Source organism: Penicillium digitatum, chromosome 2 (genome assembly GCF_016767815.1).
Source record: "Penicillium digitatum chromosome 2, complete sequence".
Taxonomy (NCBI): Eukaryota; Fungi; Ascomycota; class Eurotiomycetes; order Eurotiales; family Aspergillaceae; genus Penicillium; species Penicillium digitatum.
The window spans coordinates 735,379-760,832 of record NC_089385.1 but is presented as its reverse complement, the minus strand read 5'-3'; the positions used below and the strand labels follow the sequence as shown (position 1 = coordinate 760,832).

General features: G+C 49.2%; 5 protein-coding genes across 5 annotated transcripts; 3 read left to right on the top strand and 2 right to left on the bottom strand.

The window, feature by feature from the left end:
* Positions 1–1,563: 1,563 nt before the first annotated feature.
* Positions 1,564–3,444, bottom strand: Pdw03_6343 (Translation initiation factor 4B; the record flags this gene model as incomplete). The annotated part of the gene is made up of 7 exons (XM_066101316.1): positions 1,564–2,579; positions 2,639–2,929; positions 2,987–3,067; positions 3,126–3,137; positions 3,196–3,240; positions 3,299–3,352; positions 3,441–3,444. 7 exons carry the CDS (start codon positions 3,442–3,444, stop codon positions 1,564–1,566), a joined length of 1,503 nt encoding a protein of 500 aa, XP_065956399.1.
* A 1,607-nt stretch (positions 3,445–5,051) lies between these two features.
* Positions 5,052–5,858, top strand: Pdw03_6342 (NADH-cytochrome B5 reductase; the record flags this gene model as incomplete). Its single annotated transcript, XM_066101315.1, has 4 exons — positions 5,052–5,130; positions 5,211–5,324; positions 5,382–5,498; positions 5,566–5,858. 4 exons carry the CDS (start codon positions 5,052–5,054, stop codon positions 5,856–5,858), a joined length of 603 nt encoding a protein of 200 aa, XP_065956398.1.
* A 644-nt stretch (positions 5,859–6,502) lies between these two features.
* On the top strand, positions 6,503–15,353 carry Pdw03_6341 (UPF0648 protein; the record flags this gene model as incomplete). The annotated part of the gene is made up of 3 exons (XM_014680105.2): positions 6,503–15,076; positions 15,140–15,240; positions 15,302–15,353. The coding sequence occupies 3 exons, from the start codon at positions 6,503–6,505 to the stop codon at positions 15,351–15,353; spliced, it is 8,727 nt and encodes a 2,908-aa protein (XP_014535591.2).
* A 1,474-nt stretch (positions 15,354–16,827) lies between these two features.
* Pdw03_6340 (metal ion binding) lies at positions 16,828–18,255 on the bottom strand (the record flags this gene model as incomplete). Its single annotated transcript, XM_014680106.1, has 6 exons — positions 16,828–17,244; positions 17,299–17,648; positions 17,707–17,732; positions 17,790–17,851; positions 17,909–18,027; positions 18,081–18,255. The coding sequence occupies 6 exons, from the start codon at positions 18,253–18,255 to the stop codon at positions 16,828–16,830; spliced, it is 1,149 nt and encodes a 382-aa protein (XP_014535592.1).
* A 1,029-nt stretch (positions 18,256–19,284) lies between these two features.
* Pdw03_6339 (TFIIIC transcription initiation factor complex subunits Tfc3, putative) lies at positions 19,285–25,349 on the top strand (the record flags this gene model as incomplete). Its single annotated transcript, XM_014680107.1, has 4 exons — positions 19,285–19,348; positions 19,640–20,745; positions 20,800–21,244; positions 21,313–25,349. The coding sequence occupies 4 exons, from the start codon at positions 19,285–19,287 to the stop codon at positions 25,347–25,349; spliced, it is 5,652 nt and encodes a 1,883-aa protein (XP_014535593.1).
* Between the last annotated feature and the right edge of the window lie 105 nt (positions 25,350–25,454).

Genomic DNA, 25,454 nt, shown 5'->3' with positions numbered 1-25,454 from the left:
ACTAAGGAAATAAATTCAAAAAGGGAAAAAGAAATTTCAAAGGCTGAAAGTCATAATCCCTGGCCCTTGGAAGGGGTTTCAATTAATTCCATACCGGCCACTTTATTTCTTGGCCAATTGTATCTCCTTGGTTCCTGAATGATCTCATCAAATAGTATGAATGGTAGATATGGAGTGAAATGGAGTGAAATGGATCCTGAACTAGGAATGAAAACAACCATTTGAAAAAGAGTACAGTTACCTAAATACTAAACTTCGGACATCTCATATCTCACAGTTATCCTCGATGATGTTGTTTTATCGACCTCGTTCGGACCCTTTGAGCCTAGTGGATCCTATTTATATACCCTTGCCTGATCCAATAGTCTACTACCTAGCTACCTCAAATCTGAACTATTTTTTTTTCTGTCTTGAATCTTGATGCTATTGCAGCTAAAATTAGATCTGTGCATACAAGTCAGCTACTTCGTATCAGCGAGTATTTACCATGAGAAAAGATCCAACCTCCCCTATTTCTTCAAGGGAAACTGATCGTCCACGTTCTGATGCACTAGTGTTTTGGAACCCTTGTCAGGGATGTAAAAGACGGTGCAGTCAGGGAAGTACATTACTGTGTGGTACAAACATACATGTATTCTGGCAGTATGTCTTTAGCCTCCCACGGTCTACAAAATCTACATTATACCCTGAACATTCTACAAACCTCAAAACTGTCAGTGAAGGCGGGCATTTCATTCTATGCTAAGCGGAAATTCAACTCAAAGGTTAGTACGGAGAAATGGAGCAAGGACCATCGAGACAACTCTGCCATGCAAGGATCCCCAAGAATTGAATTAGAAACAGTCACAGAAGGAAGAGCAAAGAACAGAAACTGATTTCGTCAACGTTATGCTCATGAGAGGGGGTACTCGTAATGACTATTCTCGTTGCGTTATCTTGTTCGCATGACCGAGAACGGAGAAAGGAGAGCTTCAAAGACTCCAACTCCCCACGTCCCAACGGCAGACAGTAACGAGAAAGAAACGGGACCACCCGTGGTCAATCGAACGGAAGAGAGGAGAAGTTTGAGAGAACAAGAAAATCGAGGAAAAAGACGGGGGGGAAATAAAATGGAACATGTAGTATTCATTTCGCATCGGCTGTAATGGTCATGGGCAGATCACTTTGAGTCACGCATGGGAATAATAGCTAGATAGCGAACAAGACATAAGAATGAAACTTTTCGGACTGCCAGATCATCGAAGCGAGGACTAGGTGTAGATCGAAAAATCTAGCCCACGGAAAAGGGAAAGAGATCATGAAACCAAAGGGCAAAAGAGGGGTGGAAAGGAGAATAAAGCTCAATCAGAAAAAGCAATCTACGTCCGGCACTGAGAAGTGGCGGAAGCAGGTGGTGGTTATGAGCGCCAAACCTATCCTGGTGCACCACTCAAGGTAACTCGACCGAGCAGCGCACCAAGACCGGGAATGAACCTCGTCCAGAATTAACCCACCTGCGTACCGGTAATTCCAAGGCTCAGGGCAAAAAAAAGAAACGGCCGTTGCTTCGGGGTATCGATACGTTTATGCGAATCCACGACCAGTCTGTCCACGGCGGTTGTTGCGCTTGTTCACACTGACCGTGCTCCAACCCTCGTCGTCACCGCCAGCACCAGCCTCGGGGGCCGGAGCTCTCCAGCCGTTTGCAGACGGCTTCTTGGCTTCGACGGGAGCGGCAGCTGCCGTCTCCTCGGTCTCCTTGCCAGCAGTCAACTCGCCATCCTCACCGGCCCGTTGGAGGATCTCGAAGTTGCCACCACCCTTGGGGGTCTCAAGGACATCCTTGCCGTTGTGGTCCACGGCAGGGGCTGACTCCTTAAGCTGCTTTTGCTTCTCGGCGAACTTTTCAGCCTTCTCGGCCTTGGCCTTCTCGGCAGCCTCCTGCTTTTGGCGGATGGCAAGCTGGCGTCTCTCCTCGACCTGACGCTCGCGGGTAGCGGTGTCAATAGGGCGAGCGGCACCGAAGGGGCTGGCCTTGGAGTCGCTGCTGGCTGAGGTGGGAGTGGGGTTCTCTGAAACAGTGCGCTTCGTCAAGTTCAGTTTGGGGCGGCTAGCAGGAACGGCAGGGGTGGCAGAGGGGGAGACGGGGCTGATGGGCTCCTTGGGAGTTTCGTCGGGGCGCATTCTGGCGCGCCACTGGTTGTCCATATCGGCAGCAGTAGGTGTAGGCTCCGGGCGAACGTGCTCGGGGCGGGGAGGGCGCGAGCCCTCATCCTGAGTACGACCCTCACCCCATGCGGCCTCGTTTCTACGGAAGCTTGAACTAGGTCCGTCGTTGCTGTGCTCTCGGCCACCCTCGCGGGGCGGGCCACCGGCAGAGGGTGAAAGAGGCCCCTTGCGCTCCCAGTTGTTGAAGTCACGGGGCTTTCCATCGGACTCAAAGTTGCTGCGGCGGCCACCGCGGTCACTGCCCGCATCGGAGCCGGCATCTATGCCACGTCCGAAGTTGGAGCGCTCAGGCACACGGCGTTGAGGAAGTTCGGGGAGGGGGCCACGTCGGGACCAGTCAAGATCCTTGCCTTCCAGGCGAGACTCCTTGGCTAATGTAACCTATTAGTCGAGATCTTTCCAAGAAAACCACCAACCTTTCGATACTTACGAGGCTCCGCAACACTGGTACGGATAGAACGTCCCTGGAAAGACGAGCCAGATAGATCCAGAGCCTTCTGTAGACCCTCGACGGTCTCGAACTCGACATATCCGAAACCCTTAGGGGCTTTTGTCAACTTGTCTTCCACGAGACGAACGTTCGTCACGCCACATCCGGCGAAAAACTCAGAGATATCGGCGTCAGTTGATTCGAAGGAGAGGTTGCCAACGTGGCAAGTGTACGGGGGCTGAGTGGGGAGGTCAAGAGGCTCCCGAACGGCATATCCACCACGCTCGCGCTCTAATCATTCAATCTGTCAGAACCTGTTCTGTATATCTGGCGCGGGAGGTATCATACCAAAGCCGCCAGAGCCAGAGCCAGAGCCGAATGCCGAATCACCTGCGGGGCGACGGCTAAAGGTGGATGTCAAAGGCTGGGCTGTCCATATTGTTAGCAAGGGTTCGAATTAACGATAAGCATGTTGAGTGTCGGGCACACCACATACTGGCTATAAAATTGGTTAGCACAGTTTCGCAATTTCCTAGCGGGGGCGGTCTGCGACTTACAAGGAAGAGGCATATCCTCCATCTCATCGGCCCAAGAGCCAAGGCCTAAAGTCGTCAGTAATCACCTCATCTCATCCAAATTTTTATTTTTCCGGTAACTTACTTTCATCCGCCAAGAAGGTGCTCACAGACATCTTCTGGGCTTTTACTTTGGGAGCTAACATTGAAACATGTCAGCAAATCAGCCCATGCAAGTTTTCGCGGGAGGGCGATGCCCTGGGGAAAATGTAAGGTCTGGAACGAACCCATGATTGCGGTTTGAGGTTGGGGGAAACGCGCCGGGATTTGTGCGCGCTTCTCGGATGGTAGGATTGGAAAGAAGGAAAATTCAAAGAATTAGAGAGACCTGGTGAGAAGACCAAGAATCAAATTTCGAGTTAAGTGTGTTAGGTTCAATATCTGCAAACCCACAGTGGAAAAGTTGGTAGAGGGGAAGTCGGCTGCGGCATGGATGTGGACGGGTTACTAAAATTTTAGTGATGACGCTAGCCCAATCAGAGCCGCGAGATCGGTCTATACCTGAATACGATTTATCTTCGAATCCCTTTGTATTTCACTCGGGCTTGGCAAAGTATGTGGATTTAATAGGTTACTCATGCTGTTGTTTGCTTCTAAGGAGAAAAAATGTGAGACGTTCCAAGTTTGTACATCATCTATGGACAATAGTGGACTTCTTCAGACTCGGCAAAAAATATATATCAAACATCTACCCCCAAACCAGTCCAAAGTACACCCCTACATCCCTATTGCAGCTTGATTGGCTAGCATTCTGTCATCCCACAGGGAATCGGGTTGCAGTAGCCTCAATAACCTGTCAGAATCAGTGGCATCAACAAGTCCAACCTTCAAAGATCGTTCAGCTCTTAGTTCGACATGATATAATTATCCTGGAGCCTCTCGGATGAACTTGCATACACATTACTATATGCATGTTAGGTGTTGGTGTTAATATTTTTGGGAAGGGGGTCTTTTTACACATGTCAAGATACGAGAACTGCATGAGAACCTCTACATCAACCGTAGGGATTATTATCTAGCCCTTTTGACAACGTATGTAGCCATGGTTGCCATAATTATTGGATTGTAAACAGAATGCCATTCTTGTCAAGTCACAATAAATCAAGGAGAACGAGTGTTAGTGGCACTGTGGTTTTATCACTGATTACTTGGATTAAAGCGTTGATCAGAGGCTACTCTGGTTAGACTGCGAAGACATGGATAGAGATATTGTATTATTGAAGATCGTACGACCAGGCGTAGATGTCCATCATATGCTTCGTTGGCCTGACTTCTAAATTTTTGTACAACAAGATGGAATGACATTGCATAGCTGGCTTGAACAGAGATCCGAGCCGTGACACCGGTTGAGTCTTTTGGCGTAGTAATAGGCTGTTCCTAGATATTATACCCCGTGTCAAAGTGGAGGGTTGGCGTTTGAGCCACTAGGAAAAGGCAAGAACAGTCCCAAGGAGAAATAAAGATCGTGGGGCTGCCGGTCTTGAAGATGATCATTTGCTGGACATGTGCAATGCGGGGGTACATCTTTGGATCTTGACTCTCTTCATCCACCACTTCTCTCCAACATCGTTAATCAAATTCAGTTGCTGAATTGCGAGAACTTAAAAAAAAACAAGCTACTTGGATTCTATTTTCTATTCCACAATCTGAACCAGCTTGCTTTTGCCCTAATTCGTCTATCTAAGCTGAGTGATGCCATTACATAACCCAGGAACCATGGACAGGGCACGTGACTAGAGTCTTTCTGACTTGGTTTGCTGCTGTGACGAGTGCTTCGATTATTGTACCTTACCCTTCTATGACCTTCGAACTCATGAATCTCTCTACCTGAACAAAAGATGGGCGACCAACCAAAATATGTGCAAGACTTCCAGTCCAGCGCCCTCCTGTCTGCAGCCAAAGTCGGAGCCCTCAGCGGTTAGTATCTGTCCTTCACAAGATTGTTTGAAGATAGATATAAGGAGTCCCTGAATGTGAAGTGCTGATTTTTCAACCAGGAACTGCTGGCCTGATCTATGGAGGAGCCGCCGGAGTTATCCGATCTCCCAATCCCATGATTCATTCATTGTCATGTGGCATCCACTGGTTTGCATGCGGCTCAGCCTTTTGGTGTATGTGGAGACACCCTATGTTTATTTTGCTGATGTCTAACCTTAAACTGGAGACAGGGCTACGGAGTAACATCATTAAACATCATTACCAAGATAAAGCCTCCCTGAAGGAGCGCATCTACACGAGTGCTCTATGCGGTGGCATTGCCGGCGGAAGTGTGACGAAGTTGATGGGTATTGTATCCCGCACCCAAAGCACGGATGGTAAGATTGTGGCATCATGTCTGACCAAATTATACAGGAGGCCGGCTGGTTCCGGGGGCTATCATTTTCTCAATACTCGGCTACTGTGGCCAGAGCGTCTTCAACCGAGTGGACGCGTGGCAACTGGAAAATGCCCATAAGACATCGAAACCTCTGATGCAGCGAATGGCTGAATCTAAATGGATCCCACTCCGTTCACTCTCCGATCAAGAATACAGGGATATGTTGAGTGAAAAGCTGCTGAGTATCGATGCTGAAATTGCCCTTCTTGACGACAAGATTGAGGAACTTGAGAAGTCTCGACCAGTCCCTGCTTCAAGCTTAAACTAATTCTGGAAAGCGGGACACATGGAATCAAGGGAAATGTAAATTATTGTACAAAATGAGGGGGAAAGGAGACAAAGAGAGAGAGAGAGAGTCGAGAATAATGATGATACACTATAAAGCCAAGCAGGGCCACCGGGGCTGATAGAATGATCTCCCCTGAACCTTGGGAATGTCTTGGCTCGCGTGTCGATCAACCAGAACATATGAACAACTACATAGAAACACCGTAAAAATATTAGATGGGCAGATAGAATGTTCGACACTGTAATTAATTATGAATAATAACAAAAGGTCTGCGATTAATAAGGAGCCGATTTTAGGAGAAATAGCTAGCGTTCCGCTTTTTTGGCCAGTTCCCCCCGACCTGCCAAGTAGCCCACCTTTCTCATTCTCCCTTACCCTTTAATCCTCCCCCGGCATGATTCGCCTACATTCATTTTGTTAAGTCAGCCTGAAGTGCCCATCCTACTGAGACTTTGATGGATAAAGTTGCTGCTGTTCTGGAGTCTGGAAGTACTGATTCCAATCAGACGGGATAGTAGAGACTAGGGGATCCAATTAACAGTACTATTGAAACCCGCCATACCCTCAATGTGCGAGTCGAAACTGCCTGTCTGAGATCAGTCCCCCGTTGATCTCAAACCGCGATGACCCTCTTCAACCCGACCTCGATTCTCGTGGGATTCCTCCTCCTCTACCTCTCGTCCTTCTTCATCTTCGCTATCGTCCGCATCGCCACAGGAATCTCCATTCAACGGATTGGTTACTTTTCGCTGCGCCGAATCGCATATACCCCGAAGGAAGGAATACACATTGAAATCCGCGGCCTCGGATTGTTGTTACACCCCCCGTCATTTGCCCAGCCAACATGGGTCAGCATTCGGTTGACAGAACTGAAGGTCACCGTGGACCCGACAACTCTGGGGCAAGGAAAGCGCGAAGCCCACCGCGGTATATCGGAGAACCTTGGTCCTCCTAAACCATCCGAAGACCGTGCTGCGCCCGAAGTTGGCGGAAGAAGCAAAACATGGAGGACATTAACACGAATCAAGGAACGTGTCAAGCTGCTACACCGGCAGATTAATTGGTTAGCTCTCGTTGATCTGACTGCTATTGGCACAACCGTCCACTTTGTCAACGCCGGCCAGATCCAGGTTGGATCACTTTCCCTTTCGGTCGACACGCGGAGTAAGATGGTGGAACGGGGCAACCTATTTCGTCGCAAGAAGGACACGTCGCGCGACCAACGCCCAGCCGAGTGGATGATGAATGCCCAGAATGTTTTACTCAATGTCGACGGCCGGGAGCCAATCGAGATATTGGATAATGTGGGCATGAACCTTCATGGACTTCTGCACAAAGATTTGGACGGACTCAGAGACGCCTCGGTGGCCCTGAAAATTGGACGAATGCACATTCCATACGATGATGTCTATACGATATTACAGCGCATCAAGCCGGTAAAGAAATCCGCACAAGGGCCAGCGACTACTGAGACCGATGATGAGATGTCATTTGCCGATTTTGTGGACGAACTCGAAAAGCCTGGAAGCAGAGACGATTCCATTGTGCAGGCTGTGGCGGACTCAAAAGAGTTTGCAAGCTCATTGCTTCGTGGTATACAGGAGATCCAGGTTGCTCTGAGCTTCTTCCGTGTCTCAAAGGGTATCCAGTCTCTGTCTGCCGGGCAAAAACCAGAATATTTGAATGTGGTCTCGCATGAGCTTGGAATTGATCTTTATCGGATGGACCCAAAGAGCCCAGAGCACCGCATGTATTTCCAGCGGACTGACGTTGCCCACCAGGCTCTTCTTGCTGCTATCTCTCTTTCAGTCAGCTTGGATGACGAATCGGGCGAGACTGATAACGTTATATATGTCCCTATGGCTACGACCACTATCAAAACCACACTGCCCTCGAAGACGGTGAGCGCTTTTGACGACGAGAACGCCGAAGAGCGAAATACAAATGTCCTGTTCGCAAATTTGCTCGTCACATCACCCTCTGTTGATCTCCAACCGCAACATGTCTCGAGGCTGCTGAAATTGGTACAAAGCCGAGCCTCTTCTCCTCGGGCAAAGAAGCAAGATAACCATCGATTGATTTCTCGATTACTCCCGAAGGCAAGCATCAAGCTATCTATTCATGAACCTGTGGTCCGGTTTATTCTCCCAATCGAGGAAGAGTCTGACCCTCCCGATGATTACAACCTCCTTATTGCCTCGGTCTCCTCCATTGCGCTCGATATAGAATCCTCTCATTCATCCGAAGGCGGTGCCCACTATTCCTTATCGTCAATTTACCGGGTCGCCTCCCACAAATTCTATTACCAGACTCCAGCAGGCAATAAGCACAATTTGCTCACAAACGAGAATCTGGAGCTGAAGGTCCATCTGAATGCCACCCCAGAGCTATGTGTAGTCGCATCAGGAAGCCTTAACGAGTGTTCAGTTCACATGATTGACGCGGATGTAAACCGTGGAATCCGCGAAGTCGTGCAGCAATTTATCACGCAGATGAAATCACAGAAGCGGATGACGATACCTGCAAAAGATCAAAAGGTGAGCGTGCTGAGACGAGTGCCCCCATGGCTTCTCCAATTTCAGTTTGAAGCCACAGGGTTTAGCGTGGAAGTCGCTGGTGTGGACAGTATCGTCTCTGACATATCTCGTGGTGTCTCTCTGCAACTACAATCGTGGACGGCGGAATACAAAGCTCAGAAAACGGAGAGGAATGTCGGAAGCATCGCTAGACGACGCACTCCCAGCCATTCCACCATTGGCGATGAATCGCCCTTTCGATTTCCCCCAACCTCGCCTCCTAAGGCTGTTCACATTCAACGCGGCGCTTCAGATGGTCGGCGACTGGCTTTCCACGCGCGTGGTTTCGATGGCTTTGTCATTGAATCAGAAGATTATCTGGAACCCGAGCCATTCTTCTCTATGCCTCGATTCGAGATTGCGCTGAGCACACACAGCGATCGCCTTGGACCGGTCTTTCATGTCACCTCCATGTTCAAGGGCATATACCTTCAATACTCACTGTACCGGTTCTACTGCCTTGGTGTTGCCGTTTCTGTGATCCAAGATGTGCTCACACCTTTGCCGCAAAAGCACTCGCAGTCTACTGAGAGCACAGTCAGAGCGCCTGCAAGCATATCGCTACCGCCGCCTCCAGCATACAAGTGGTCTTCAAGGAAGGAGCTGGTCACCTACGACATAAAGGCAACGGTTGTGCAACTCAAGGCGAACTTGCCGAACGACCCTCAACTAATGATTCAGATATACGGAATTGCTGGTGCTTCTCAACGTCTTTCCACCCCTTATGTTAAAGCCAGTCTTGTTCGCTTCCATGCAGAGGCACCTAAGCTCAAGGGTGTTTGGGCAAGAATCGGCAGTATGAACAATGTCAGGCTGGATTTCCGAAAAATGAAGATGAAACATGGAAACACCTTGGTTGAAGAAAAATCGATTGATATCTGGACAGACTTCATCCGAATTGGTGTACCTCATCATATGGTGATGCACTGCATTTTTGATAACCTTATCAACACTTCCAAGGCTTTCCAACAGCTGCATCATCGCTTCGTGGAGGGCTGCAAAGAATTTTGCTCTAAGAGAGAACCAGAGGGCCCGAAGAAGGTGCCCAGGATATCTCTTCGCAGTAAAGCGTTGCTCTTTGAGTTGGAGGATGATGGTTTTGAGTGGAAACTGGGCTGCATCTATCGAGTTGGCCTGGTTGAACAGACCCAGCGATTGGCCCGGGAAGACGCCTTTCATCTGAAATCTCACAAAATCAAGGAATCTGACCAGCGGCCCGCCACATCCCGATCGCAAGCCAAATCGAGCCATCGGAGGATGCGTAGTGAGCGAACTAGCCAAGAAACAAGGCGAAGCAGGAGTGCTGATGAGCGGCCGAGATCTAGCTCCCAGGAGCGTGGCAGAGGTCGGAAATACCGGTATGATACCGAGGGCGCGACCTGTCTCTCATCAGAGCAAAAAATCTCTGTGGATACTGCTTGGGGCCGACTTCAACAGTACAATGCTCAAGTCTGGAAAGAGAAGATCGATGCAGCTCTCATGTTTCAGGGCACGTCTATCAAAGAAGTTCGAAATCTCTTCTCTGGTGCAGATGAACCTCCTCCGGATGTGAAGGAGACCGAAACCATTCTTGCTATTCCGAACAGACCAGGCCTGCTGTCGGCTTTGATTAGTGATGTCAATCTTGTCATCGACAAGCCCTCATTCGCTATCAACGAGTTCCCCAGTTACTTGAACCGGATCGGAAAGGGAATGCCCATGTCTATGCAATACGGTCTGCTTGTCCCAATGAGCTTTAACCTGGAAATGGGTGAAGCACGCGTCAACTTGCGGGACTACCCTCTAGATCTGTTGCACGTGCCAGGCCTGCGCCCAGGGCAGTCTCCAAGACTTCCCAGTTGGTCTTTGCGGACAAACTTCGTCATTGCAGAAGAATGGCGTGACCATGAATCCGCAAGACAGGTCCCAGTGGAACTCGTTCCTGCATCTGAAGGTTCCGACGGGTCTTCCCGCGATGCGTTTGAAATTTACGTATGGCGTTCTGTTACACCAGTTAAGACCTACTCAGACCCTGTCGTCGAGATCAACACAAGTCTACCGACTAGCATTTCATGGGGTGTCTCCTATCAGCCTGTCATTCAAGATATGATGAAGATCATTGAGGGTTTCACCAAGTCTGAAATTGATCCCTCGGAGCCGGTGGGCTTCTGGGACAAGATCCGACTCAGCTTTCACTCCCGGATCAAGGTTCTCTGGAAGGAAGATGGTGATGTACATCTGCGACTTAAGGGTTCTCGTGATCCATATGTGGTGACCGGCTTTGGAAGCGGTTTTGTCATGTGCTGGCGTAGAGATGTCCAATTGGATGTTCACACCAGTGACAATCCTATGGAATTTATCACTGTTACCAGTGGCGAGTACGTGCTTGCTATTCCCGACTACAGCGCCGAAGCACGTTGGGCAAACGAGGCGACCACAGAGGAACTGGACAACAGTTCTGCATCCAGCGAGCAGAAGAACGCTGCCCACTTCAAGAAGGTTATCATGAAGCTCTCTGGCGATGTCAAATGGTCAGCAGGTCTCGTCTTCGAGCGGGATGTTGAGAATGATGCAAGATCATTTTCCTCCAAACCCCATTATGAGGTCGTTCTTAAGAACCCCGAATTCGTCGAACCATTACAACGTTCTCATTATGATGCTTATCGTGGCTTCCGGAGTGATCACATCCATCTTTCTGTCTCGATTATTGCACCGCATAATAGAGATTGGGCTTCGGACAATGTTCAACCATCTTCGAGCTACAACACTATTCATCTCTCACCGCGATTCTTCACCCACTTCTTCAATTGGTGGTCTCTTTTCTCGGGCGTGATGTCGCTTCCTGTCCGTCAAGGACCGCTCTGGCCAGGAGTCACAAAAGCGAGCAAGAAGTTCAATCGTCACTTGGCAACTGTCAAATACCAGATTCTTCTCGCACCCCTGTTTGTGGCCCACATATACAAACACAAGGACCGCGAAGATTACGCAGAGAGATTTGTTACGGCCACGGGTCTGAAGGTTCGTCTTGACTGCTTGAAACTTGATATTCATCAACGTCGCGAGCAGATCCAAATACATGCCGGGGGCCGTTCGAAACAGACTGCGACAAGTGCAATGCGTATGAACCAGGCCGAAATTGATATGCAATCTGCAGACTTCCGCGCCGTGTCCGCTAGCATCGAGGGAACCACGCCGGAAGATGTTGAGCGCAACAAAGACGACATAATTTCTTCCTTCCAGCAGCCTGTTCCGTCAGTTGACTTGTCTCGGTTTACTATCCCTGATCACAACCTGGACTGGGTTGACATGGATGATTTCGTGGAGCCGGACTGGATCCTTCCACAGGAGTCGAACCCTCGTACCCAGATTTTGCCTTTGGCCTTTACCCCGCGCTTCACCTACATCCGCAACACAGATCATGGCGATGTTGGGCCGGATGAGACGGGCTATAGTACGTTTGGAAACGAACCGACTCACGAGTGCGTCATGTCCGAAACCAATGATCCTCGTCGTGTTCAGATTGAGTTGGTCAAAGACCGTCTTGCAATCGTCGAGGCCCAAGTCCGCAACTATGAACGCACAATTGGGGAAATGGAACTCAAGCTCATGAAAGACGTGGACAACAATGCAGACCTGAAAGCTGAGCATGAGTTATTCCTTCGCCAGTCAGAGTCTCTGGCGAGACGACGCAAATTCTTGACCACAACCCTCAATCGTCTTGAGAGAAACACCACACGCGACGAGCGGACGCCATATGGCGACACACTTGGCAAACACGTTGCACCCAGCACTGCTTCTTTCCGAACAGGACGAACTGGTCAGTATGCTGAATCCACAATTGATGGCCGTTCTTTAGGCCTGGATGGACTTTACTCGTCGGGCAACGATGAGTTCTCCAGTGATTTCGACAACCGTTTCATGATCCACAATGTGCAGCTCAAATGGAACAATTCGCTTCGCAACATCATCTTGCGGTACAGCCACCAAGTGAGCCAGCGACGTGGATTTATTTACTACATGTCTCGCCGAGCTGTCAAATTCATCCTTGATATTGTCGAGGAACAGGACAAGAACGAGCGCAAGCAGCCTAAAATGCCCAAGACGCAAACTCGAAGCTCGAACAACGATGAGGATGAGGAGGAAGAAGAGGAGGAGGAGGTTGGACAACGCATTGAACAGTTGCTGAATGATGCTAAGCGCTACGTGAATGTCGAAGAGGACGAGCCATCGGAAATCAAACCTCAATCGGAATCGAACCCCCAATCGTCTTCGAATTCGGACAATTCGAGTGAGAACATCGTGCCAGAATTCACCCCCCAGAACAGTTATCACTTGCGCCTCATTGCGCCCCAAATCCAGCTTCTCAGTGAAAAGAACAAGAAGTCAGTCTTGCTTGTTGCCGCTAAAGGTATGGAGCTCAAGGTTGTGTCAATCATGGACAAAGCGCGTGTTTCGGACGATGTCAGTGGATTGGTACAGCGCCGTTTCTCCCTCGAAATGGACGGTGCCCAGTTCTTCGTTGCAACACAGAAGAAACTGATGGCAAACTTGCAATTCTATGCCGGAAATAAGTACGGAAATGCGCCCGGATCAGCGTGGCCTCCGTGGTTGACTTTAGAAGCTATGTTCGATTTTGAGATGAATCCGTTTGGATTCTCTCGTATTGTGCAAAAGACTTCTGCCACCTTGCGGTACGACAAGTTCAATAACCTCCGCCTTAAGTATAACGAAGAGGTTGTAAAGGGTCAGCAAGGGCCTCATCCTGATGAACAAGAAGACCGCATAGACTCGATCAGTGTGGACTTCCCTCATTTCCGCGCGATTTGTGATTCTGCAGAGTATTATTCCATGTACATCATTGTCCTGGATCTCATGCTCTACAGCGAACCACTCGAGAAAGTCCGAAATGAGCGCCTGGAGAGGATCATGCTCACTTCCGACTTCAGTGACCTTCGCGGCGCTCCGGAAATGGTGTTCAAGCTCCAAGCACGCATTCGCCAGTTGGAGGAAATCAAAGAGTACTTCCAGATCAATGCTAAGTTCCTGGATAAACAGGGCTGGGAGGATCGGCTGGCTCTTGAACGCGACTTGTCTCAATGTGAGGATGAGCTTTTCTTCATGATGAAGGCAATCACAACTTCCCAACGGCGAATGGAACCAAGTTCATCCAGGGCATCTGGTGTCCATGGCTTACTACGTTGGAGCATATCGGCGAGTGAGGTCGTCTGGCACCTGATGAAGGAGACTTCTGAGCCCCTAATTGAGTTCCAGCTGCGCAACGCTTCATACGAACGGACAGATAATACCGATGGCTCAAACCACAATCTGGTATCTGTAGAGCGATTATTCGGGTTGAACTTACTTCCAGACGCTATTTACCCCCAAATCATCGCACCTTACCTCGACGGTGCACGCACCCTGGATGACTTCATGTTGCGCGTCAAATGGCACATGTTGGAGGCCGTTGCCGGTATCCCCGTGCTTGATAACTTCGAAGTTTCAATGTTCCCTCTTAAAGTTCAGCTCGAACGCGAACTAGGCCAGAAAGTCTTCGAATATATTTTCCCCAACGTGGGCTCCAGCGCCTTCGAGGCTGGTGGTTTCTCGCCTTCCATGATCAAGAACGTGCAGACGCTTCAGGGCTCGGATGAGGAAGACGATTACGAAGGCTTAAACGGTTCGCCAAGGACACGCTCAACGAGCATCGATGGCGATAGCTCGTCCGTGGACAGTGTCGCCATCCCCAAGGGACCGGGCTCCATCGAACTGCGGCTCCAGCCTACACTCTCGCTTTCAGATGAGACTAAGTCGCGTCATCGCGGTGGCCATCTGAAGGGTCTTGTGATGACACCTATCCATCAGGACAGCAACAGACTAGGTGTATCAGAGACTGCGCTCAAAACGGGTCGCCCAGCTACGACTGGTGGTCTCAGCAAAATGAAGTCCGTTGATAGTCTGCGTATGTTGACCAAACAGCCCACCGAAAGATCCCTATCTAGCCACAGTGCCAGCGAAGACAGTCGCAAGAAGTTCGGAATGAGTAAAGCGTCCAACAAGGGCGGCAAATCCAAAGAGCCAACCGACGACCTGTCCCAAATGATCTCTCGCGCCTCCAACTTCATGACCCTTGCACGTGTCAAGGTGAATGATGTGGTTCTCTGCGTGAGCTACAAGGGCAAAGGAGAACACAACTTGGAGGATATCCATGATTTCGTTTTCCGCCTACCAGTTCTTGAGTACAGCAACAAGACATGGTCGAACCTGGATCTTGCCCTCCGACTCAAGAAGGACGTGATTAAAGCCCTAATCTCGCACGCGCCTGCTATACTTGGCAACAAGTTCTCCCATCACCGACCCTCGAGACAGCAGAAGAAGCGTTTCCGTGAGCTTGCAAGCTCGTCTCAAATCCTGCCAAGTACATCCAACATGACCAACCCGAGCAGTAGCCAAGCCCAGAGCCTGGCCAGCTACGACTCTAACAGTGATTACTCGGAATCACCCTCACGCAAATCTATACAATCGAATGCCTCGCCATTGGCTAGGACCACCTCGTTGAATTCAGACCACGGCACACATTGCTCAGATCCTACCATTCATGATGCACGGTCCGCCAGTGAGGTGGATGTGGATTCTCGCTGGGAGGTTCGTTGTTCTCTCATCTCACCGTGTCATTGTAAATATCAAATGCTAAATCAGAATATTTAGGCATCACGTCGATTCGTCAATGCCCCTCCAGCTGAAAGGCCGCGGACCTCTGGTAACATCATGACTACGATTCGATCCGACAAGAACGATCAGGATGACAGGTATGGAACCCATTCCCGAGTCACTTCTCACCACGGCAAAGAAACCGACTGACTCGTGCAGCCAAGCAAGATCAATTCGCAGCTTCGGGCGGAAGTTGACATTCCGAAAATGATTGCGTTGCTTCATCTTCCCTGCACTATATCCCCATTTTCTTTTTCATTCCGTTCTTCTTTTGCTTAATACCTCTACGCCCTTTTGAAAATCACTGCGATCCTTTGTACACCATCACCTTATTCCCACCAGGCCCCTCGTGTCTCCTTGATACCCTCTACCTGCATCGGGCTGTACATAGTCGTTTCGCGTTCTCAACTTTTTTTTCGGTGTGTCGATGGCAGGGAGAAATTTCGTGGTTTTGATCACCCAGGCCGTCTGAGGACACTGGCATAGAGCGAGATGGGTCTTTTTGTTTCTCTTATAATCTTTTTTCATCATCATTCCTTTGGCCCTGATATCTTGTTTCCTGCTGGGACAGGTGGCTATTGATCTTCTTTATACATGTACATACCGATGGCTTCCACTTGCCCACGATATAGACCAAGGCAGATATTTAAGTATTCTCCCAGTACACACCATCGTTACATACTCAGCTAAATACCTTTCCACCCATGAACACGCAGATGCAAAGGAAATCAAACCCCCCCAACGTCGTAGGCCAAATCTCATCTCTGAAGTTCTCCACTGATTAGCAACCTTAGGATTAAAGACGTGCCATGGGAGAGAAAGGAGGGGGGGGGAATTGAAAAAAAAAATCGGGTGTAACAGCAATAGCATGCTCTCCTGTGGGGCAATGCTTATTGATTTTTGAAGTTTTCCTATTCACTCTATCCTCATCTCACGGAGAATCCGGACTATGTTTATTACCCCAGCTACGCTAGGTGACACCACGAACAGAGCTATCAGTCCCCGTAGGCTCAAGAGCAAGTACAGTGGCCTTGCTGTCCCTTTTGCTAAGGATACACCGAGGAAGGTAAAGCGACTGCTGCAAGCCCATAACCCAATAACGGCCCAAATTGACTCCATTGCCCCAAACCATGCCTTTCGTTCAAACAGGCAGCTGGAGGAATGTCAAGATCTTTGTTAATTTCTCGTGGGGTTCTTTCTGGCATCGAGACAGACTCGACGTGAGATTGAGTTTGAATCCAGAAGAGACTGATCGGAGCGGGATTTGTAGACATGGCCGATGTGCTGGAAGTGTCTCCGAGAGATCTCTTGTTATTTTGCGCGGGCATTGGCTCCTAGTTTATTCTTTTGCGTTGGGTTCACGATTTGGAGAGTCTTGACCGGATCTTTCTACTTTGCAGGACACTGCTAACCCAGTGTTGGATTGGACTAAGCAATCTACCGGATAAACAGTGTCGTGTCATTGCTCGAAGTCTAGATGAAACAAAATGACAATCTCAATGCTCCCTAGAAAACCAACATAGGCTATCTATATACATTGATACTAGTTTGTGCAGCAGAAAAAAAAAAGAAAAGAAAGAAGATCAAAGTCTATAAAAGCCCTCCCCCCCCCCCCCCCCCCCGCCCTGCATTTTCATGTGCAACTAAAAAAGAGCAAATAGGAACAAGTTCATCAGTCATACGTATTACACGGATAGTTTCTCCGCAGATTGTTGGGCATTTGGACTGCCAATAGTTGCTCCATCATATGTTCCATCGTCAACGTGAGAACCCTCCCGAGGGGTACTACCGGAGGCATCATTAGAGACATCATGAGCTCCATCGGAGACTCCGTTTGGGGCATGATCGGGTACTTTTTCAGGGGGGCCGGATGATGTTGAGGGGGGGGACTGATTACCACGAGTCCAGGGCCAAATATTAGCCTGAACGGAGGCAAAACGGGTACGGGCAGTGGGCGCGCTGATGTCGTCAACCCAGCGGATGCCGCCTTGTCCCCGGTTTTCTGCCCACGCCTTCTTCTCGCGACGTAGATCACTCTGGACCCAGGGGATTGTGATCAAGGTCCAAATAATAGCCCAGGCAAACGGAAGGGCCCAGCCCAACTGCAGACAAGATTAGTCGGACTGTAATTTGAGCATGAGGTGATTCCCGCTTACCGTGAATGCAACATTTTCCTGAACTGTGAAGACAATTGCCGTGATGGCGGCGGCGCAAATAATAGATCCTCCACTCCAGAAGCAGTTCATTTCGAAGAGCATACGGCGGAAATAAGGACTCGATAGGTATCGAGTTCGGAGAGCATATCGATAAATCTGTCCACCACCACCATCGACCGCTACCACGTCCTCAATAAGCGCGTACAATGCAGTCGGCATAACGGAGCCTTTGGGCGTGGAAGAAATTCGGAATGGAGCCTTAAAGCCCATCATACGAAAGATGTCGAGGGAAAGGTAGACGATGCCGAAATAGAACATGACGGTGGGTAGGACCATGGCGATGAGGCGCACTGTTCGAGCGGTCAGTTTGAGGCGATTGCGTACGATGTTAGAATGGGCTGGTCTAACCGTATGGTTCTTCAGGTACCGACCCACTGCGAACTTGTTAGTTCATTGTTCACCCCGCTTCCACGATTTAGTGCGAGACTCACACAACTAATTCGATGGCCAGAATCAACCACACAATTGTGAAGTTGATTTGAAAGAAATCCAGCTACCGACAGATCTCAGTTCATCGTCCATTGCTTAATCCTAGGTCCAAATCACCTACCCATGATACGCGAGAGTTGAGGGGTCGGGCGCGCGAGTTTTTGCGGAATAGATTATAGAGGCGATAAAAGTATTCGAAGACCGAGACTCCTCCAAGTGACGCGGTGACAATTGAGAAGACTGCATGGATTAGCAACTGAACGAGGGTGTTTGTTCCATCACGCAAGACGTACCCAAGTTGGGTGAAAGATCGGTGAGATACCAAAGACACCAATACAGAATCAGCGGTTGAGCCAAGGTATCAATCACAAATATAGTCCAGAAGAAGGCGATCGACTTCTTCCTTGTGCGCAACGAGTAAGGGAGCGGAGGAGGCTCGGAGGGTGTTGGGACGGTTCCTTCTTCCATCGGTGTGGCGATATTGGCTCACCGTAGGTGATAGGGTTCGGGGAGAGAGACGCGAGAATAGGGTTTGATAAAGAAATGATAGGTTACTAGGACATGGCGCTAATGGGTTGATAAATCCGAATGGATTTCCAGAGAGAAGGAATCCAAGAACATGAAGTAAAGAGGCGAATGTGTACGGAGTTTGAACGGAATTTTTGCCCGGAAACAACGGAGCCAGGTACTTCCGTTGCCATACAAATTTGGCTGGGAAGGGATGTACCTGCCGGAAGGCCTTTTGATGTCATTCAAAACACAAAGCCTTGGCTTGGATCAAACCACCTTGGGCAGATTTATGTCTTACTTATACTTGGGATTCCTGTATTCCCTATATTCTCGTGGATTGATAATTTTGTTGTCATTTGTCTCTTGTACAAACCAGGAGTGGTTAAAATAGTCCATCTACATGTGGCATATAGCATTTCATACAAAAAAGAGACTGGGACTATGTATGTGGTGAACATGTCGGACATTTATACGGTGGATAAATCAGAACCAAGTAAGCAGACCCAAAAATTTGTATGGAAACAAGGCATCGAGAAAATCGATTGGACCTCGGGAGTTTATGCTTGTTCATAAATGTACCTGTGTAGGTACGTCATCTGTACGGAGTACACTCACCCCTTTCATAAATTACATTGATTACAGAGAGGGTCTGTAATTTTGGTACAAAAAGGGAAGGGTCACTTGATACATACAATCTTGAGCATTCAAAAGATTTGTCTCACCTTTCTCTATGAATGAGGTAGATAGTTAGTTAGTAAACTAGTTAGTTACCTGAATCACTTAAAATGCCTTACAAACAAGGCATCAATGGCGATTGAGCAAGATAAGGTCATGTGACGCGACAACCGCCTTGCAAAAATTGGAAGCTCGGCGTTCGAGTCCCCTCTCTCAGAAAATTTCTATCCTGCTTTAATTCTGCCACACCCATCACCTTTCTTTTAATCTTTTAACTCCCCTCTTTCTATCCAGAAAAAAAGCTATGTAGCCATGCCTGGTGTACAACATCTTATCGACTTTGTGCTGAACGAAGTCGCGCTCTGCGGCAATCAAGGTGTGTATAGTCTCTTCACTAGGACCCACTTTTCCTCACCCCAGAGACGCATGCCATATTGCAGTGGACGTTCCAACGTCACCAAAATGATGTGCGAAGTTCCCCCCACAGTCTAAGGGATATATCGAAGTACCACTACATTTCCCCTATCAAAACTTGCTCGGGACAGCGTTGAGTCTACGTTCTTGTGGCGCGAACCCAATGTCGATCTACATCGTCCATCTCAAATCCTGATTGGACGCTTTGATTCTTTCAAATACTTTGACAAACGGAATGCTAACAGACATCAAGGCGCAACGTTATCCGATCTACTGCAAGCCATTGATGACTTCCATACTCAAACTCAGGATGTGACCGAAATCAAGCAAAATGTTGACCACCGATTCAAAGCCAAAGTCTGGTCCTGGATCACGACTAACCCCGAGGTGTCCATTGGCCAGCACAATGAATGGAATCATCTCACCTTGAATGAAGCCGAGAAGCTTGACTCGCGAAAAAAGAAGAGCGATGATCCTGAAGTCAACCAAATCGGGGATCAGAACCTTGATTTACCGCCGCTTCGAATCTATGTCTCAGAAGAGAGAGCCTGGCTTGCTATCACTGGCCATCCACCAGATGAGTCCAAGGTACTGCCTCTTGAATTTGCTTTGCTTTCAGTGATTGCTTCACGCAAGTCAAAGGGTATTGTGCAGCCGGACCTGGTGAAGCTTAGTGGCCAGGACAAACGGTCTGTTCCGAAGCGTACCGATGCTTTGCAGAGAAAGGGCTACATCGACAAGCGACCTGTGCAAACAAAAACGGCCCGAACCAGTCTCTGCACACTGCAGCGATTCTACCGGCACGCCACCGGTGATCAAGCAAAGGAAGAACCGCAATTGAAGAATATGATTGATTTCGACAGCTTCAACACCAGTTTGTTCGACATTCTCCGAGAACACCAATTGATTGCACGCAACGATTTGAAAAGGCTCTTGGGCTTTGATGACCATTGGCGTTGGAAAGTCTTGTCCCGTGCCCTCCGCAAGTGGGAGCGGATAGGTGTGGTCCAACGTGTGAGAGCCGAATCACAATACGAAAGAATGCATCCTTGTGTGAAGCTTTTACGGGATCCCACGGAGCAAGATCTGGCTCTTTTTCATGAATTTAACTTTGATATCTTAAACAAGCATGGGGTGCGAGCCAAAGGAAACAAACTTACCCCGGGCCAAAACCAATATATGGAACTGGACGACCCAAGCAAAAGATCGCCTAGTCCGGAGGACGGAAGAATGGACATGATCAAAGAGCAAATTGGAGATTCCGCACGCATCGTACCTTCATGGACTCCAGATCGTAACCTCAATAACCAAATCTTTGACGTCATTGAAAGAACAGGCACAACAGGCATCACGAACCAGGTAAGCGCCTCACTCACAAAGTGAAGCTTTTCTCAGCTAACAGAAACAATCCAGACCCTCAACTGGACTTGCTTTGGGTCCTTTTACAAGAGATCTGCTGAAAGCATGGTACATCGCTTGGTTGATTTATGGCAAGTGGCCCAGCCACTTCATCTCCGCCATTACGCCATCGTTCGTGATATGGCAATGAAAAAGACCATCATGTTCTATGTCCACTATTCGGCAAACAACTTTGCCAAGCTTGTTGAAGCTGGCCAGGCATCATGGGAGGCCGTTGAGATTCCAGCCAAGAAAGCTAAATCCCTAAAAATCGTGGCACCTTCTTTTGGTGTTCTTCCTGAGCTTGATGAGTATGGATTCCTCATGAAAGCATTCCCAAAGAACATGTTGAAAGACCCAAATTCCACTCTCCTCGATGGGATCATGGCTGTCAAACCACCCAACTATCTTCTTTCTTCGAGTGATCCGTTCGTTGTTGAACTTCCAAATGGCCAACATGGTATGATAGCCCCCTGATTTCCTTTACTTGCATAAGAAAATAATCGTGAGTCTAACACTAAGCCGCAGTGATCCGTACACGTGCCGACAAACTCCCGCCTGGCTCTAAGCAGCAGTATGAGCCCCGTTTCCGACCGAAAGGAAGACCGAAAGGCAGATTGAACCGCGCGACTCTGGAAAAGCGTGCCAGAGAATCCAAAACCAGAGAAACCAAAGCCAAAGAAGCCGCAGTCACAGAATCTGAAGCTAGCGTATCTGAACCCAGACAATCTCAAGCCATGGAATCTCAAATCGAAACCAAGCAGGAGCCTAGCCAAGGTCATGTCTGGGAATACGTTGAGGAATTCCCGCGAGCCAAGAGAGCCAAGATTAAGCATGACAACCTGAAGGGATTATCAAAACAAGAGAAATTTGAAGCACTTGGTATGGATGAGAGTTGGACTGAATATAAGGCTCTTGTCATGGACAAGCCTGCTCCTGGTGTGTACGTGACTCCCCACGGCCGAAGAAGACCAGCTGGCAAAGCCCGGGGTCGCCCGAGACAGAGTCGAATTGCGATCTTCAAATCACCCAATTTGGTGTCAATGCCTTGGTTTGTCAAGGATAAAGATGACTCAAGTGATGATGACAAGGTCTGGGATGCTACTGCAAGCACTCGAGCATCTGAGAGCGTTGCCCCCGAATCTGCACATCCAGTTATCAACTCCGAAGGGCCTGCCATGACCCCCACCCCGACAACTTTGAGAGGGGTCAAGAGAATTCTACCTGACCAGCCAGAGGACTTACCTACACCATCACCGAGCTTCAAAGCCAACGAAATGAAAAGAGGGAGGCCTCCCAAACGATCTCGTCTTCAAAAGGCCCAGGATGGAAGCATAGAGGGACTCTTGAAAGATGCCGATGAGATACCGCCCGAGGACGTAATTCCAGTACCCCAAGAGCGCTCAATCAAAGCGATGACACCACGCCATCGTGACAAGAGTGCTAGCGTTCATCTACTCGAAGACGATAAAGCTGGAACTCCATTAAAGCGACTCCGCGTAACATCCTCTGATTGCACCAGCAACGACCCCACGACTCTACAATCCCCGACACCCCGTCCATCCGATGTTCTGACACCACGATCTGGCTCCGTGGGCCCCCAGAAATTCAATTTCAGCGCCCATGGCACCAAGCATGCAAAAAAGCAACGTGTTCGGAACAGAATAAACATCAGATCCTTGCGCGTTCCAGAAGACGGAGAATCGGGATCCCCTAAACCTTCGATCGGGAGAGGCGGATCTATCAGTGTCCTTCGGAGAAAGCTCATCATGGAAATCATGGAAAAGGCAGATGGTGTATACCCCGCGGGCACTGCAATGTGGTATCCTTTTGTCACTGCATGGATGAAGTTTCATCCCAATGAAAAACCAGACATGCGAACTATCAATACTGCATGCAAGCAATTGATTGATGCCGGCCAGCTTCGGCAGCTGACTTTCAGCGGCCGAGACACGAGACAGGTGATGGTGACAAGGACATTATTGCTGAAGCCTGAGGTTTCACCAGACGATCCATTGGTGAAAGAGATGCAGAGCAAGGTTCTGGCTGCTGATTTCCACGAGTCGCGGCCCTTTTTTGCGGCCAATGTCGAGGTGGATCCTAATTTGACAAGAAATAGTGGTCGACCACACGGTGCACCTCCCCGCGCGCAGAGATTCTCCTTCCCCGTTGAAGAAGGAGCTCATGTTCACTTGCAACAAAAGCCCATTTCCATTGTGAACCTAGAGGCAAGAAGAAGGAGACAGGCCCAGGCGAATTTCATCAAACGCCTGGAAGCCCAGGCCAAGGCAGCTAAGGCTGCTGAAGAAGAGGATGAACTGCCTGATTTGCCAGGAGTTCAGCGACTCATGACACTTGCACGCCCCCCTGAATTGGACCTTGATGCTCATCCGCACACGTCGATTATTCGTCCATATGTTCGAACAGGTACACGTGGTCCTGGCAAGCACCCAAAGTCTATCATACATCCCAAGCAAATGATTAAACCAATTTCCGCCATTGGAGCGTATGCCATGTTAATGAGCCCGACGCAACAATTTGATTCCGCTACTGGCACTTTCTCCACAGGGTCGTGCTCCAAACGCAGAAGGGGGAGACCAATGGGAGCAAGACCGCCGGTTTCGAACATTGATGAATCTGTCGATGAGTTGTCTAGACTGGCCCATGACGAACCAGACTTGCCGGAAATGCCCAAAGCTGTCAAAAACAAGGTATTACTTTCGAGATTCAATCAAAAGACCAAAAGGATCCTCAAATGGGAGCTTCACAATCCTATTGTCTTTGAATCAAAAATTGGAGGCCAGCAGTTTATCAGGCAGACCATTCAGGATGGTTTTAAGCCAGCGCCAATCACTGGCGATATTCGTTTTGATATGGATATGCCCCCTTCCCCCCTGAAACAGCTTCAAGTGGAACAGGAATTGCCAGCACGGCGTAGCGATGTCCGTCGCCAGCGTCCGTCTCTACCTCAGCCTCCTCCGACACCTACTCCGAATGATGAAACATCAAAACGGACACCAAAACCAAGAAGGACACGGGCTCCTCGAGTCCCGCGTGCTCCTGTTACGGACCGTCGTCTGGCAAAACTTGATGATACTGCAACAGCCGACAAAGAAACGCAGTCCACGGCCCCTAAACGCATTCGCCGACAGCGATTCGTGCGCCCCATTTCTGAAGATCTTAAACAAAAGCTGGTGGTTGCTCTTGTCGTCGTTCGTGTGCTTGCAGGCGGGGCAGAATCAAGAGTGATCGATTGGGCTCTTCTGACGAAAGCTTTCCCAGATCAAGACTCATCTTTTATCGAAGCGCGAGCACGTCAAATACTCAACAAGAATCGCTTGCAGATTACGAAGATGCATCGTGATTTCCAAGAGTGCTTCCTTGAGGCTTATGAAAAGGACGAAGTCCCGCGTATTGACTATTCCGATTTGGACGGCTATGACTGGCCTGCTCTGGTTGAGTGGGCAAGCACTAGGCTCAATGTTTCCCCATCTGAACAGGCTCCGGACCTTCCAGCAACTCGGGAGCAATTCAACAGTGTTTTCGAACTACGTGAAGATGCGCTTACGGCAGGCGACGAACTATACCAGGCTGTGCACGGTGTCACTATCAACCACAAACGCAACTTGATGGCGCGCAATCCATTCGCTGTACCCGTAGATGATGAAACACGCACCCAGCCAGCTTCACGGAAGGCTGCTGCGGCACAACTTGAGGCCGCGAAGACATGGGTTCGGGCCAATATCGTTACCGCGGAAGAGACCTATCGACCCAATGAGTCGAGTGATATCCTGCAGCGCTTTGGCGATCGACTTATCACCACTGCAACGCAGACGCTAATCAACGAACGTGTCATCAGCTCAACAACCCGTGGCCGCGTCACTCCTGGTCGCAATTACGATATCTCAGAGTATTTCCTGCAGACACTGAGTCGCAAACGTGCCGTCGAAAGCATCCAGCTGCGTCGTGCCGCTCGTTTCAAGACAAATATGCTAGATCTCCAATTCCGGACTACTGGTTCGTCCGACGTCGACTACACCGCGGAAGATGGCGATATCCTCGCACTGATCAATCTCTACGCTTCAGGTGCTATTCAAATGCGGCCTCGCGATGCCCCCCGCGCCAAGTTCGGTCTCACTGATGGCGGATATGAAACTCGGCAGATGGACAAGAAACGCTTCCGTTTCCCCATCGAGATAACTCCCACCGCAGCCTACAGCTACGGTAACCCCGTCCATGGCAAAGCTGCAGCCACGATCCTTCCACCAGCGCCTTCATCATCAGACACGAAAATGCCACCTAGAAACCCCCTTTGGTACGACATCAACGGAGAGTTTGTACGCAGTCTCTGGGATCTGGTGGTTGGCCCTGTCCTCGGCTGCCTGGTGATGCGACCCGGTCTCAAGGCCGGTAGCATTTCTAACATGATCAAGCCCACCATGGGTACATGGGAAACTGTGTTGATGCTGCACTGGCTGGAGGAAGTTGGTATTGTCAAGTCATATGGCGAGGGAGAGATGGCTTGCTGGAGATTGCAGGAGTCTTGGTGGATGATTCTATCTTGATTGCCTGTCCTTGACCGAAATACTGATTTCTGAGGAAACTCCAATGCATAATTATGTATGAATATAGTCCCCAACCAGACTTCTCAAGAAAAGTCAAGAAAAATC